We start from the raw sequence: 16,804 nt of genomic DNA, 5'->3' as shown, positions 1-16,804 counted from the left end.
TTTAAAGGTTACAGCCCTTCTTAATACATGTGGTCAAGGTCTCTGTACACCTCACCCTCTGGTCTTATTCTCCTTAATTCAAGCACTATCAGGACTTAAGCCCTGGCTGAAGGCCACCTCACTTTTGCGGGAGAAGTTCAACAAAGTCCAAGATGATTTCAGCTGATAGGGACCTCCAAGATCCTGTAGTTCAACCCTCACCTGACAGATGAGGAAACTAAGGTCCAGAGAGTGGAAGTGACTCACCTAAGGAAACACAGTCCCTTGAGGGCAGGGCTGAGCCTAGAAGTGGGATCACCTGGACTTCATTCACATCCTCTCTCCATTCCCTCTCTCCATTCCCTCTCTCCATTCCCTGCTGACAGCCAACATCTGTTTCCATCCTGGGCCACTCCACTCTGCCTGGCCCACCTAGGGGCCAGGAAAATCCTGCAACAGCACAATTCACATTAAGGCATGTCACTCACCTCTGAACTCTGAGACAATGTCATCCCTGCTCTACACAGAGCCACACCTCACTTTATGAAACAGCAAGAAAGAGGAGGTGGTGCTCTTCAGCGAAACATGAAGTTGTTCCTAATGGGTCTGGAAAAGTGGAAAGGCTATACCTGGGCAGACCTGCCTCAATGCCTCCTCAAATTTTGCCTGAGCCTTATCTTGCCTACATAATATGATCGACAAGCTTCTTCCAGTCGCCCCCTCTTTCCCAAAGTACCTCTGGCCTGCCACTCCTATCTGGTCTGAAATGTTCACAAAAGTTCCCTGGGTGACCATACTGTCTCTAGCCAGATACAGTTCAAAGGTGCAGCTGAAGTTTAGGGGTGTGGGGAGACAGGCAGGCCAGGGCTGTGGCTTCTCCATAAGCACACAGCTCAGGGGCACTGCCAGCCAGCGCCGCCCCAGGCAGCAACAGTCAGGGTCCTGGGAGACAGGACAGGTAACCTGGAAATCACACCTGGGTTGGATTGGGAAAATAGAAGTGGAATATGGGAAGGTCAGACTCAAGGTGCCTCCACCAGGCAGAAATACTTATGCAGGCCTCAGTCCTGGGAGAGGAAAGATGCTAAAGACCAGCGCCTCCAACTTTGCAGCTTTGTCTCTGACCAGCCTTGGCTTCCTCTCTCTTTCCTTGCTTGGCAGCTCCAAAGGAACAGGGCACAGAGGAGCACAGCAGCAGTTATGGATTTCTGGTTGTTACCCCATCCTGGGCTGGCCTCAGTGCATGGGGCCCGCCTACTTCCCAGGGTGCAGGGCTCTTGCAGTGCAATAATTGGGCCCTATTTCATGACAGAGAGTCTTTTTTCTCCCTTTCCTGCTGCTGTTGGGAGCACTTATGGGCCAACAGGGAGTGTGGAGAGAAACCCTGGCTGGCCTTTGGACTGCTCCGATGTTGGATGGTTCTGTGAGAATGTTTTCCTTCTGCTGCAAAGAAATTTCTCTCCCTGCATCTTTCACCTCCTGGCCCCAATTCTATTCCTTGGAACCCTACAGAATAATTCAAATAAGTCTCTTGTCTTTTCTGAAAGTTGGCTCAATGCTAAGTTTTGATGGGAGTCAGAAGTGTGAGATGTAGTTAAGAAGGTTATACTTTGATTTTGGAGTCAAGAGTGATCTTAACCAGTCATCAAATATATTTTTAAAATAATTATCCTTATTGGTTTGAACATTATCATGTTAATGGATGCTTATTACAGAAAATTTGGGGGTAAAAACCCAAAAGATGGAAGGAGGGATTGCCCATAATCCTACCTCCCTACTGCCAACATTTTGTTCTGTATCGTTTTTGCATTTTTTTCCCCAACAAATGTTTGTGGAGTGAATGCAAAGCAAGGTGCTGATTCAGGTGCCCCAGAAAAGATGTGCTGATAGACCAGGCTTGGATCTTGCCCAGAAGATGCTCCAGGGGAAGGAAGACATAAGCCTGGGCTTTGGAGTCAGAAACATCTAGTGTCAGGTGCACTTACTAGTTGTCAGAGCATGAGTGAGCGTGTTTACTTGTATGAGAACTTAACAATGGTACCTATCTCATTAGGTTGTTGAGGGGATTCAGAGAGGTAAGCCTGTAAAACACACAGCATCCAGGTCTCCAATGAATGTCGTCACCATCAACATAACAGAGTATACAGTGATTATGGAGGCTAGACAGGTACGGGTCAAAGACCACAAGCTTTCAGAGAAGAGGGACTAAACCACTTGACACCATTTTCAGAGCGGGCTACACACAGTTGGTGACTGTACCAGGCAAGCACACTGATTAAATGAACTGAATTTACTGCCCAAGTATAATCAGCAGTTGACTCATTTCTGAAAGCTCGGCTCCTCTGCTCCTTTCCATGTCTGTTTAGCCTCCTGTGTCTTTGCTCTACTGTTCATGGGGAAGGTGCCTAAGGTCTCCTCAAGAAGCAGACAGGGTATAAATCTTCAATCTTGTAACTGTAATGAAGGCTTGGCTATAGGCTCCTCTCTGACCTCAGGGAAGCTTCCTCCATTACAGTGAGACAGTCCCGTGGGCAACTCAGCCTGGCCCTGGTCTACCAGTGTCCTCCTACCTCTACCTTAAATGGCATTTCCAGACCCAAGGGTTTTCTCTGCCTGCAGCAAGGACATACACAGCCACCAGGGAAGGAAGCCATGCTCCCAAAGATCTCAGAGCAGCTGGGGGGGAAATTGCTGTTACAGCACAGAAGTAAAAGACCTGCAGAAGCATGAGCAGCACCCTAAAGCTAGTCCCGTGCCCTTGGACCTCTGGCCTTCCAGGAAGGTAACTCTTGGGCTGCCAGCCCTCCTCCCCACCCCCAGTCTTAGCTGCCTCTGGGCTGACCCCATGTCCCAGAGGCAGGTCTCGAAATGGCTCAGGAACAGACCCCATTGACAGGAAATCAGGCCCTTTATATCTGAACACTTTTGGCCGGGCGCGGTGGCTCACGCCTGTAATCCCAGCACTTTGGGAGGCCAAGGTGGGAGGATCCCCTTGAGTCCAGGAGTTCGAGACCAACCTGGACAACATGGAAAGACCCTGTCTCTACAAAAATATATAAAAATCAGCCGGGTGTGGTGGCACACACTTGTAGTCCTAGCTATTCAGGAATGCTGAGGCAGGGGAATCGCTTGAGCCCAGGAGGTGAAGGTTGCAGTGAATCATGACTGTGCCACTGCACTCCAGCCTGGGTGACAGAGTGAGACCCTGTGTCCAAAAAAAAAAAAGAAAGAAAGAAAGAAAAAGAAAAAAGAAAATAAAAAAAGAAAAGAAAGAAAAGAAAAAAATCTGAACATTCTGACAAAGGGAATTGTGGGTGTTTGTGCTTCTTCCTCCTCACTCTCTTTCTCGAGTGTGGTACCTAAACCAATTAAATACAAAATCACTTTCTGTTATTACATTTAGGCAAATCATGTTCCCACAGTTCCAAAATGCACACATTATAAATAAAATATAAATTATTCTAGATCTTATTAAAGCATCCGCTCTCTGAGAACATTACCAGAAAAGCCATCATTTGCATCCCCTTCTGCTAGGTAAGCGGGGGCTTCCTGCAAGGCCTCAAGGGTTCCTGTGGGACCTTCCCCTGACAGGAGCATGTCCCTCCATAAGCAGAAACTTCACAACACCTTTCAGGAGAACTCCCCCTTAAAGCCATGTATTTACATCTAGAAATGGAGCTATCATCTGCTTATCTCATGATCAACAAACCTTGCAAATCATTTAACTCAACTTCAGCAGACAAAATAACCAAGGTCCAGAGATATTAAGTATTGTGTCGATGGTCATTCAGCAGTATCCCAATTTCAGGCTAAGAAACTCTAGTTTAAGAAAATTCTTGCCTAAATCTTTCACAGCTCTAAATAGGAGACTGTTGACACAAATGAGTGCACCTATACCGAAAATGAGTAGTCCTTTTAAAAAATGTAAAGTGAAATTCCATAAAACACCTTAGCCTGCCACCCATGCCTGTTAGTGAACTGGCATATGGAAAACCTAAGTCCCAAACCAAAACAACCACAAATGTTCTCTACAACTGTGAGGACTGAAGACTCAAGGCCGGCTGTGTCGGCCCCGCCTCCCAGTTTGGCTGCTGTCCTGTCCCAGCGTGCATCAGTGTAGATTCAAGGGGATGTCCCCAAATCTACTGCCTCGCCCATCAGGTACAGCATGGAAAAATCACAAACCTTGCCGCATCGTAAGCAGCCATATAGGGATGGAATCAGTATCTCCCTTTAGCTTTACAGATTCCATAGCCAAATTTTTCACATCAAAATTGGTGACACGTGGGCCGATAGCAGGACAGAATATTAAAAATCAGGACTTTCTTGAGAAATCTGGCCACACGGTTGCCATGCCGACACCCTATAATGCCAAACAGGCATCTCCAAGGTCCAGAAGCAACTTGGCTGGCTTCGAATAGTCCAGACATTGTGAAAGCAGACCTGCCTCCAGGTCCAGGCGCTTCTGCAGACCCTCCCTTTCCCAGCTCAGCTCTCTGATTCCCCAAGGGAGCGATGATGACGCCTGTCTGAATTTGCCAGCCTCTGACAGCAGGGCTAGCCACATCATTCTCTAAGAATCTGAAAATCCACATGCAGCATCCTGGCCCAACTAGACAGAGAAATGTTTCTGAATAAGTGGTTACCACAAATTGCAGGGAGAAAGTAAATCCTCAGCTGCACCTGCCCCTTTTAAGTTGAACAAAGGGTTCAATGCCTGCAGAAGCTTGAACATACATCCCCCACCTCCTTACTTAGAGCCAGGTTACAGTTGATAAAATATTAAGGAGATATGAATATAATATAATAATATTAAGGGGATGTGAAGCATTGACTGCCCCCAGAAATGGGTGAGAATCCTATTTCACTCCTTTAAGAAGCCTTGCTGTGCACTTTAGGAGGCTGAGGTGAATGGATCACATGAGGTCAGGAGTTTGAGACCAGCCTGGGCAACATGATGAAACCCTGTCTCTACTAAAAATACAAAAATTAGCTGAGAGTGGTGGCGCATGCCTGCAGTCCCAGCTGCTCGAGGCATGAGAATCACTTGAACCTGGGAGGTGGAGGTTACAGTGAGCCGAGATCATGCCACCTCACTCCAGCCTGGGTGACAGAATGAGACTCTATCTCAAAAAAAAAAGAAAAAAAGAAATCTTCCTGTGTGCATCAATATGGGGATGCAAGGAGCTTCCAGCACAGTTCCCGCATGCATCACTTACATTCAGCTGCAAATCACATGGAAGAAATAACTGGAAGAGAGGAATACAATGATACATTGCAAGGCAGTTGTCAGAAGTGGTGTGTGATGGGGGGTCAGTGCTAGTGGAACAGGCATCTAAAGCTTAAGAACAAAGAGGGAGCTGGCTGTGCCCCTAAGTGGCCACAGAAGGCTCTGCCACTCCCAGGGACTTCCATCCTCCCTTTCTTCCTGCACCTTCACTTCCCAGCTCCCAGGTATCTCCCTGATACTCCTTCATACTTTAAACTTAGCTTCCCACAGCAAGTCAAACCCTGTGGGAATAAGCAGGGACAAGAGGATGTTTACTGGTGATTCTCATGACCTCCAATTCCCACCCCTCAAAATGAGTGCTGAATCCTTCCAGCAGGTCCCCTACACCATTCTGGGACTCTTAAGAAATGTGAGCGGTCCTCCCAGTGCATCTTACACGACTCTGGAAGGAGCAGGAGAGAGGTGCATGGGCCAGGTCAGGGTTCAGGTTCCGGGTTCCAAAGCAGAGGCTCTGAGCAGCAGTCCCCTGTGCTCTCTTCCCTCCTCTCCTCCCTGCCCAGCCTCTTTCTCCACCCCTTCCAACTCAGACCCTCTTCCCATAGCCTCATCAGAAAGAGGGACAGAGCATCTGGCCAGCCTGCCTTGCCTGAGACTAGGGCTGTTCCTGCCACTGAGTATGAATGTGGCAGCCTGGGCTCCTGGGGAGGAAGCTCCCTGGGGTCTGGAGGCCACTGCTGGTTTGGACAGTTCCAGCTCCAACCTGTCCCTCTGCTCAGATCACAACACTCTGGGGTCTCAACACAGGAGGCTTTTCCTTATCAGTTTTTTGTCCAAAGGGCGACAAGTGCTTTGGAAACAGTGTCCTGGGAGAACAGCCCAGAAGGGAACAGTGCACCTAATCAGGCTTGCCCCCAGATAGTTCACCCAGACTGCTATCCAGGACAAAACCCACAACCTCACCCTCCCCAGGTCTCTTCAGGCAAAGCCCTGAAATAATGTTTCCTCTGCAGGGGACTCGGAATCTGGGGCAGGATGGGAATATGAGGGGACACTCTCCAGTGAACTTCCCGATATTCCTTGGGTTCAGATCCGCGTCTGGATGCGTTTCTCGGATTCGGCTCCACACACGCCTCAGCCCTCCGGACCTTGCACCTCCCCCGCGGAGCTCCTCACCCCTCCACCCCCAGGCCCAGATCTTTCCTTGTCGGAATCGCCACGCTTCCTCACTCCTTTACCCACGCCCCACTCGGCTCTCCTCTTCCTGGTCCTCATCCGGCCAGGCTGCCCCGCCCTGGTAGGTCCCGAGGGTCGCCCGAGGCTCCCGTTCACCAACCGCCCCCGTCTGGAAGAACGCGCCCGCTCGAGCGCACTCTCGGCGGGTGCCAAAGCCTCCCGCCTCAACAGGTGCCCCTGCCTGGCCACGCACAGCTCTGTCACCTGGGGCTCGGACGGAGACGGCGACAGGATCGCCCCCTGCAGGGCGGCTGCGGCTCCGCACGCCCCCGCCCGGGTCCCCAGAGCGCCAAGGGCCCCCGCAGCCCCGCCGCCGCCCCCGCTGTGCCACACTGCCTTTGTTTCCCTGCCCGCTTAGATGTCGCGAGGCTGACTTCATGCAAGGGTATCGCCGAGCTCGGGCGCTGACACTGCCCACCTACCCGTGGTGGCGGACCGTAATGTTGGGAGTGAGAGACGCGTACAGTGCGAGACCTCTCCTCAACCCAGAGAACTCCGGGGGAGCTGGGTGTCCGCGCCGAAGAAGCGGGTTCAAGTTGACCCCGGCTCAGAAGGGGGTTCGAAGCCAGGCGCAGCGCCTAGAGAGCCTTCCCTACCCACGCCCCCACCCGATGTCCTTTGCCCCCAGAAGGCTGGAGAGGGGCTGCGCACTGCCACCTACGCGCTCGGCTGTGAGTAGTTCCCACCGCCCGCTCGCAGCACGCTGGGCCTGGCAGCCTTCCGGCGCACACGAGGCTCCTGCAGCCCCCAGACCCCCGGCCCCGGCAGCGCAGAGCCGGGAGAGCCGCCACGTTCCCAGCCGCGCGCGCACGCCGGGCCCACCAAACTTGCAGCACTTTCTCCCAGCCCCCACCCTCTGTCACCCTCCCTTAGTCGGTGCGCCCCAGCCCCGCCGCCCGGCAGAGGTTGCCATAACAACGGGCAGGAATGCTCCAACATATACAAAGCCGGCCCGGCACAGCGGGCACTCAGCCCCTGGCCGGGCCCCGCGCCCTCGGCCGCCGCGCAGGGGCTGGACGCGCGCCGCGGCTCCCTAGCCGGCCGCTCGACGCTCAGGGCGTACTCACAATGAGCGGGATGGTGCGGTCCTCGCGGAGCTGCTCCGGCCTCCCGCCGGCCCTCTGCGCGCCCCGGCCGCCGGAGGATGCTGCGTGGGCTCGGTTGTCCTGCCATAAGTAGTAGAAAGTGCCCAGGATCCAGGCTACGGTCAGGATGGCGATGGCATTGGCGCGGATCTTTCTCATGGTGGGCAGACGGGCGCCCCGGGTGGGGGACGGGGCCGGCGTGCTCTCGGGGCCGGGGCGGGGGCGCTCGCAGCCCCAGCTGTTTGTTTTCGCTCGCGCCTAGCTGCTCAGTCCTGCAGAGCAGAAAAAGGAGAGAGGTGGGGGGGCGGGGGGGGTGATAGGGAGAGACAGGATCGCGGAGCGATCCTCACGGTCCTAATGCCCTTCAGCCCCGAGCGCGCGCGTCCCCCGGGTGCCCATTCATTGGCGCGCAGGGCCGGCTCCGCGCTCCAGCCGCCGCCGGCTGACCCATCCGGCCACTGCGCACTGGGAGAGAAGCGCGCCGGGTGGGAAGCGGCGCGGGCCTTCCTCCCGCGCCCGGGAACCCGGCGAGACAGACGCCCGCGGCGGAATGGCGACTGGCCAAAGCCAGCCTCGGTTCCCACCGCTAGGTGACCGAACGCCCGGCAGCTGCCCCCGCGCGGCCCTGGTTGGTCCTGCCTACCCACACCCACCCCCGGACCAAGCGGCCCTGAGTCACCGACTGGAGACGCGCGACCCCCGACCTGGGCCCGCGCCGCCGAGCTGCAGTTCCGGGCTGCGCTCTGGCGCGGGATTCAAGGTGTGTTCGGCGAGTCCTTGTGTAGGGGCGGCTGGGCGGGGGAGAGTCCTGAGTTTGTACTGGAATCTGCAGCTGAGATTAGCCAGACAGGGCCCGCCCAGAGGAGGGATTGGAAGCTGGTGCACTTGACATTCGAGGAGAGCGAAGGGGAAACGACGCTGCCTCACACCCAGTGCTAGGAGAGTGGGGGTACGTCCCTTCCACATTTTTCGCTGGCCTGGGGCTCCCGGATTTCACGATGCTTCCCTCTATCCCGCCTCATTGACCCCTGGACAACCCTGAAATATCATCGTCAGCATTATTTCATCGGAAAGAAGGGAAGCAAGAGAGACCGGATGAATCTCCCAAGGCCACACAGCTAATTAGTGGGCAGAGCCCAGTCTAGAAGCCATCTCTCCATCTGACACCTTTCGACAAAGTGCAAAACGCGGTGGTGAGAGACGAGGACACAGACATTGAGATTCCACTCCAGCCCTAGAGGCACTGAGAATCAGGCGTGAACTACTCTTCACTCCAGGCAGAAAGCAAGTGACTTAGATGAGTTTTAGGAGACCAGCACAGTGTGGGGCACAGAGCGTTCAATGAATAGATGTGTAACAACAAAGCAGGGATCCAACAGAGGAAGAAATAATTTATTGTAAGGTGGCCTTTGGGAAAGCTCTCAGAAAGGTGGATGAATCACTTAAGAGGCAAGGATGCGGGAGGTGAGGATGGGGAGAGACTGCAGAAATAGGCCTTGCAAAGATCCAGAGGATGGAAGAGCTTGGTGTGTTCAAGAGAGAGAGCTGCCAGGCGTTGCAGGGGGCCTAGGATTTGACAGGAGTTGAGGTTGGCCAAGCTGGGTGAGTCTGAACTCAGGAGGTCCCTGAATGCCGGGGCAGAGTTGTTGAGGAGTCTGCTTCCTGCTGGCACTGCTGGACACCATGGCTCCTCCGAAGACCCACATAGGGTCCAGCCTCTAAACGAAGCCACCTGGGGAATCAGGCAAACTGAAGTCACAGCATCATGCCCCCCACAAGCATCCCATGAGCACCACCTTGACAGATAGAAGTAAAATCAGGTGGCTTTTCTCCATTTCTCCAGCACTCAAGACTGAACCACACATATAATAGATGCTCAATACATTTCTGTTGAGGTGAAGAAACCCCTAGTTGGGTTTTTGCTGTGAAAACCCAGGGTCATCACTGCAATACGATATCCTCACTCAGAAGACTAATGACGAGGACACTTAGACAAGTCCAAAAGTGACCCAAGCAGCAATGGGACCTAGAAAGAAGAGAATGCACAAAAGAGGGCCTCACAAAGGGTCTACACAAGTAGCAGGGAATTTCAGGCATAAGGTGTGGCAGTCACAAACAACAGGGGCAGGAGTGTGGAGACGCCAGATGCTCTTCCAGGTCTCTCTCCCCTGGGGAGTTTAATAAGACTGCGCCAGGGGCCAGGGCTTGTTTGCATAGATGGAGAAAACCACGGCCAAGCCACCGTCTGGTTTCCACAGGAATCACGGGGCAGATCCAGTGGTCATGCCATTTGTGGGAGGCCAGGAAAGACCTTGCTCCTTGGGAATCAGGCTCCACAGGCCTCTCAGGTCAACCAAGAAAATGTAAGGGAACTACCCTCCTGGTGCCCCCATTTTCACACATCTCTCAGGTGAGCCAGGTGAAAACTTGGGGAGTAGCCCTGTTGTCATAGGCTGCTCCCTTCATCCCAGCCTGGTCTGTGCATATCTAGTTGCCTTTGGATGTGGGATCCAAAGACATCACATCACCTATCACCTCCTGGTAAAAGGCTCCAAACTCACCCCTCGGCACAGGGATGAAGCTGGACCATGCTGACTGAAACCAGGCAGATGGGGCTTCTGGTGACTCCAAAAGGAAGGCTCCATGGGGGGAAGGAGGGAGGGGTGGGATGGGCTGGAATGTGGCAGGGTTTCTCACATCTCACCACTTACTGCCCAGGGCTCAGTGGTGAGGATGCTATATATCTGCCCCAAATGGTCACTCCTGGTAGTTCTGTCCCTGAGAGAAGGTTTGCTTGGCCCCCACCACCAGAAAGACTGCACAGAAGTGAAGTGTAGCCTCTCTAGATGACTTCACCACAACTATTCCTTAGTTGGGCACTTCCCTGGGGGATGATGGGGGTGGGGTGGGGGTAAGACAGCAAGTAATTACCATGCTTATTTGACTGACAGGAATTCCACATAGACAGAGGTGGAGTAATGTGCCTGAAGCCATAGGCACTCTGGCAGAGCTAAAGACCAGGAATTGCCACCTTGGCTACAGTCTGTGGTCTTTGTTTCAGATTGTAATCCCAAGTGGGTGCAGAACTGGCCCTCCCTGGGATAGGTTTCAATGGTCAGAAATGACAATGAGTGTTGTTTCCTCTCTGGTACTAGGAATGGACTCCAGCAGCATCATAGAATCAAAGCAACACCTAAGGAATTCACTGTTTCTTCATATACTTTGAACTTTGAAAACAAGAGTCATCATAATAGCTACAGTTTACTCAGTACCTACCAGGTGCCAGCCACTGTGCCACCACTTCACCTATACTGTCTCTAAAGCCCCTACAACCCTGAGCTAAGGATGATCATATCCCCAACTGCAGATGATGACACTGAAGCTCAAAGGCTACTCAACTTGCCTGGAATCCTACAGCAAGTAAGTGATGAAGCTCGGTTTAAGTCCTGTGCCATTTTCAACGCTTGTGTCTGGGTACGAGTACAGGGCTTCTGAGGCCACTGGGAAATCTGCAGTGTGGTCTGAATTTCTGTATGCAGGAGCCTCACTTCCCCTGCCCACAGTTCTCCATTTTCTCATCCATAAAAGGAGGGATACAAGATGTCCTGGGGGGGGGGGGGTCTCACCAACTGTGCCACTTCGAACTTGCATTTCCTCCTTTTCAGGATTTATCTTAGGCACAGTTCACATTGTTTTAAAGCTGTCAAAGCCAGCACTCAGGGTAAGCTGGGCAAAGTTCCACATGCCCCTGGGGCTCCCAGATGCCCCAGGGAGCTCTCCGCCTCTGGGCCTTTGGTGTGGGGGTTGTGGAGGAGTGGATAACTGAGGGGGAAAGGGTACAGCTCAGTGTAAGGCCCTGGCTCTGGAGTTAGACAGCCTGAACTTGAATGCTGATCCTGTCACAAATTAAGAGAGTGGCTTGGGCAAATTCTTAACCTCAGTTTCCTCAACTGCAAAATGGGGCACTGACAGCTCTTACCACACAACTTTGTTGGGAAAGATAGGATGAAATAAAGTCATGTAAAATCCAGTGCCTCGTAAGCACCCCCAAGGGGCTCTCTCCTGCAGGCTGTTGCTGGCTGCTGGAGGTGAAAGTGGCCTCCTGAAAGGGATTGCTCACTATTGCTGCCAAGAACAGACCTGATGCCAGCCTCTTTGGCCATGGCTAATGTCCAGCAGTCATAGACTGTCCTGCCCGTGGGTGGGTGGCTGCCTCTTCCAGAGCCTCTGCTGAGCAGGCAGGAGGCAAGGCAGGGGAGAGGCACAGAGCAGGGCCCCAGCCTCCCATTTGAGGTGCTGGGCCAGCTCAGAAGCTCTTGCTCTGTCCGCAGCAGCAGGGCCCAGAAGGTAGGGAAGGGACCTGATTGGATACCCTTACTGGTCCATGTCTGCTCTAAGCAGGAAAGAAGGCAGGGATGGTGGACAGAATGTATGTTACCAAGCAACAGGCAATGTGCTGATACACGATCTCAGAATACTCACAACGACCCTGTGAGGAAGGCGCAATCATCCCCCTTCCACAGGGGAGGAGACTGATGCCCACGGAGGTGCCAGCATAAAGTGGAGCATGCGCTGCCCACTGCCAGCTGAGCGCACTCAATGCACCAATCGTCTCTAAGGAAAAGATATTTATAAGGTAGTTTCTATAAACCATTATAGATGGAGGAAAGGACTTAGCTCTTTGAAAGGAACTTGGCAGTTTTCTTATTGTCAATCCTCCTCCTCCTATTTGTCTGATAACCCTGGTTTATTACTTATTAGTTTCTGCCACTGGAGTTTAAATTCCAAGAGGACTGGGGTTCTTGTATATTTTCTTTACCACTGTTTCCCCGGTGCTTATAGTAGTGGCAAATAGTACATGCTTGTTAGTGTATAGTATTTGTTTTTTTGTTTGTTTGTCTGAAGCCCTTGGAATGCGATCGCATAGGTATTTGTTGATGGAAGGAAGGGAGAGGAAGAGGGAGGGAGGAAAAAAGGCAGTGTAGCTCTATGAAAAAATGCACTTCTCTCTTAAGCACTTGAGAAATGAATACAGGACTAGAGCACAGACAAACGGGGTGACTCATCTAGGGTCAGGGCGGGCCAGTGTAATGAGTCCCCTGCCGGTGCTTCCTCCCCAAGTCATGGAGCCAGGGCCAAACCCTCCTGCCCCAGGATGAGGGGGGAGAGAAAGTCCTTTGTGGTCCCATGAGAAGTAGCAGAAGGAATGACCCCAATTCTGGTGGACAACTGCAAGAACCATAAATGTTACTAGGGATCATGAAATAACCCAGGTGTTGCATTTGGGAATAATAGGATTGCAGAGGCTGCAGGCTAATTAGAAACGTGTCAAATGATTTTCATTAACAAGCAAGGAATCTGTACAAAGGAGAAATACATAAATAAAACCACTCCTCAGCAGAATTGATCCCAGAGGCAGAGCCCTTTCCAAGGCCTCTCTGACCTTCCCATCTCCACTAACTTCTCCTGAGCCCCTTCCCCTTCTCCGTAGTCTCTGCAGAGCTGGGTGGCCAAGGTCCTCAGATCAGACTACATGGCCCAAGATGCCAGGTTACTGCCTACCACATGCCTGTCTCTCCCTTGAATGGGAGCTCCTCTGAGCAGAGCCTGGCAGCCTCCTTTTATGTATCATGAGTTTCTAGCACAGTGTTGGGCATCTTGGCAGCACTCGCTAAATATCTAGGCAGAGTAAATGAATGAATGAATATTGAGGGTGGCAGCTGCTGCTACTCCCCATTCTGTCCCATGAAAATGCCAAATAGCCCACTCAGACTGTAAAGCCAGTGCTTGATTGCCCATTGGTGTGGAATTTCCAGTCCCTTCCTTTCCTTTCCTTCTTGAACACCTACCATGCCAGGCACTTCTAGGTACTGGAGATACAAAAATTAATAGAATCTGGTTGTAGCCTCTGAAGAGTCCAGTAATTGACAATGGGGAAATACATATAGATAATCACAAGATGAGTCCGGGTGTGGTGGCTCATGCCTGTAATCCTAGCACTTTGGGAGGCCAAGGCAGGAGGATTGCTTGAGACCAGGAGTTCGAGACCAGCCTGGGTGACATAGTGAGCCCTCATCTCCATTAAAAAATTAAAAATTATCCGGGCATGGTGGTGCATGCCTGTAGTCTTAGCTATTTATGAGGGTTAGTGGGGAGAATAGCTTGAGCCTAGGAGTTTGAGGTTGCAGTGAGCTATGATCATGCCACTGCACTCCAGCCTGGGTGACAGAGCAAGACCCTGCCTCAGAGGAAAAAAAAAATCACAAGATGATATAATAGAGCTCCACAGAAGCACAGATTAGAGCAGTAACACTGAAGCAGGAGAGAAAGAGGGTAGGATTTGGTGGTCAGTTTGAGGTGGATGTGAGAGAAAGGATTTGAGAATAGCATGTAAGTTTCTTGCTTAGGAGACTAGTGCTTGGGTGTAATGTAACCATTAACTGAAATGGGGAATATATATAGAAGGAGGAGCCAATTTGGGAGGTGTGTTCAGTGAACTTGAGTTCTCTGTGGTCGGTCCAGGAAGGCATCTATAAATCCAGATCTGGAGCTCAGGGAGAGTAGACGGCGCCAGTCAGGTAGAGATGAGAAAGCCAGAAACACAGCTGGGGCAAATATGTTGCTGGGTGGCTGCCTATGTCCCCAGCACCTAGGCATGGCAGAAAGGCCATGTTGTCAGAGATGAGGGCTTCTGGATGCCTCGTGTGAAGATGGAGAGACAGAAAACTGGCATTTTTTTCTGCCTCTGTCAGATGCCTTAATTCAAGTCCCTGGACCCAGTCTCTTAGGAATACTCATTGCTTTATCAGGAATCTCATCTGGTACATATCAGGATGGACCCCTTGACCTAGGGTTTGAATAAAATTTGTCTCCATATCAAAAAGGTCAGGTGACAAGACCAAAGAGAATTTGAAGAGAGACCCATAATCCTGGTCCTGCATTTCCTTCAGTCTAATGGTGCTTACAATTGATATCTCCATTTTCCTTGTGAAACTGGGAAGTAGAAATTAAAGCAATGTTCTCAGGATTGGTACATATTTTGAAGCTCTCAGCAAGGCTGAAAATATCCATCGATATATTTTGAAGTGTAATTTCTACTCCCTTACCAGTCAAAATAATTGAACGGGAAGAAAAAGCTGTTAATGCAGGAGGCATATAACATCAGATCTACATTGCCTGGAAATTTACCATTTCAAAGCAATTGAAGGCTTTTACAGCCAATGTTTACAGTCCTACATGTCCCCTTCTCACTGAAGCCACCTTCTGAAGCCATCAAAAGGCCCATCAGTCTGGTTTGGACACTGAAATTGCTCACAGTGTCTGGAGCTGATGCCAAAACAGGGAGGATTTTAAAATATCATCCTGCCATTTTATCAGCATGTAAATTTTATGGAGTTTCCTCCTGGTAGGTGGTAGGAAACAGCTGGGGCTGTCTATCAGTGCTCATGGAGCCAGTGGTGGCAGAGCTCCATGGTGGCATGGCCAGGCACATCCTCCCCACACACAGCTTGTCTTCTTAGTTGTCTAGTCTAAGTTGACATTTATCCCTTTTGTCCAACAAGAAAATACCTGCCCAGTGACAGTAAGCCAGAGGGCTGCAAGTTTTTTGGCAGAGGGATGGCGCTATGCTGCCTCTCACAGCCTCTGCCTGGACCCTGAATCTCAGCCCGGAGCCCAGCAGGATAGACAGACAATAGACTTTGTCGGCAGCCATCTTCTGTCTTCTGCCAGTACTTGTGTATGGGTGGGTGGGCGGGTGCATGTGTGTGCATGCTCTGTTTTCAATTGGAATTTGACTTCAGGCTTTTCCTGGAATTACTCATTTCTTTCCTCCTATTTGTGTCCACCGGAGGAAATTTCTAAATCCATGTCTGATCATTTGTCTTTCCTTCCACCTCTGAATCACTTATCTTTACAAAGACCACTACCTAAAGATGGAGCACACAGTATTTTCTTGGGCAACTGGGACAATTGGGAGATGGGAAACCTGGGTTTTAGAAATGACACTTCAGAATATATCGATGGATATCTTCAGCCTTGCTGAGAGCTTCAAGATATATACCAATTCCAGGAACATTGCTTTAATTTCCACTTCAGTAGCTGATATGCTGTCAGCTAGCATGGTGACCCTGGAAAAGTCACTTATCTGGGCCTCTTCCTCATGTTTATGGGGAGGGCTTTGAAAAAAAAAAAGGAAAGAAAAGAAAAGAAGAAAGAAAAGTACTTGGAACGTCCTTTCAAGTGCTAGCATTTTAGAATTCTATTTACTTGTTTTAATGTTTTAAACCATTCCCTGCCTCAGCAAGAATGATGGGCGATCAACTAGGATACAATTTTCTTTATTATCATTTGATTCCCCCCTCTATATCTTACACACACACAGACACACACACACACACACACACACACACACACATCCCAACAACTTAAAATAGTCCATTTGTTCAAGAATCTGGAAATTTCTGGATTACAGCAGACTAAAAAAGGAGAAATTGGAAGAATGTACAAGAAATTGGTACATCTGGGGATGCCTCTGAGGAGGGGAATTTGAGGGGAACATGAGTAGGAGAGAGACCTTCATTGTATACCTTTTTGTGCCTTTTCAATTTTTTCTACCTCTTTACCTAAAATTTTTTTCCAGCAAGAAAAAAGTTTTCCTTCCTCTTTCTTCTACCTCAGGCCTCTCTGCAGCTCAGTGCCTAGGGGAAGAGGAGCCCAGTGACTGAGCTGGAGTCACACACTGGAAGCTGCCTTCAGACCAGGCCCTTCCTAAGGCAAACATCCCTCTCTAGCCAGGCTGGCCAACAGCCTTGCTCCCCTGGCTGCCCCATGGGCCTGGAGGGGTTCTGTGGGTGCACACCCGCTGCTGGCTACCCCTGCCGCTAGCACTCATCTGAGCTGTCAAGCTGTGTAGGGATTCCATTCAGAGTGCTCCAGTAAGGTGCTGGCCCCATAGCTCCAGCACCAGATGGGCAAAGAGGCCTAAGAATTTAGCAAAGGGGGAAGTACATCCAGCCTTAAATTCTCCAGGCTGTGCCATCCCCTTTCAAATGCAGACTGCCTTTGTTTGTTTTCTACTACTAATATAACATGACGACAGGCTCATAAAAAAGAATAAAAGGGCGAGAGATGAGTAGGAGACAGGGTCCTCACAGATCCCTTTGTTCCTGGCCTCATCCCCAAACTGCTTGCCTCCATGTGGCAGAGCTGAGCTGCAGGGTCTCTGGCAGGGTCCCACTGCCCTGGTATCCCCAGTGCCGGCTCCTCATCCACTTTT

General features: G+C 51.1%; 1 protein-coding gene across 5 annotated transcripts in view; it reads right to left on the bottom strand.

The window, feature by feature from the left end:
• GALNT16 (polypeptide N-acetylgalactosaminyltransferase 16) overlaps positions 1–8,256 on the bottom strand; it is a 99,341-nt gene extending 91,085 nt beyond the window's left edge. For all 5 annotated transcript variants that reach the window (XR_008513097.2, XM_009249204.4, XM_054530240.2 and 2 more), the window contains exons 1-2: positions 8,232–8,256; positions 7,510–7,799 (exon numbers count right to left, since the gene is read on the bottom strand). Coding sequence is in view for 4 of the 5 variants with exons in the window: in XM_009249204.4 (XP_009247479.2) it covers positions 7,510–7,686 (177 nt within the window). In the remaining variant the exon portion in view is untranslated. The remainder of the gene's footprint in view (positions 1–7,509; positions 7,800–8,231) is intronic.
• Between the last annotated feature and the right edge of the window lie 8,548 nt (positions 8,257–16,804).

The sequence above is a fragment of the Pongo abelii genome, chromosome 15 (assembly GCF_028885655.2).
Source record: "Pongo abelii isolate AG06213 chromosome 15, NHGRI_mPonAbe1-v2.0_pri, whole genome shotgun sequence".
Taxonomy (NCBI): domain Eukaryota; kingdom Metazoa; phylum Chordata; class Mammalia; order Primates; family Hominidae; genus Pongo; species Pongo abelii.
The sequence above is the reverse complement of the archived record's forward strand: the minus strand, read 5'-3'. Positions and strand labels throughout refer to the sequence as shown.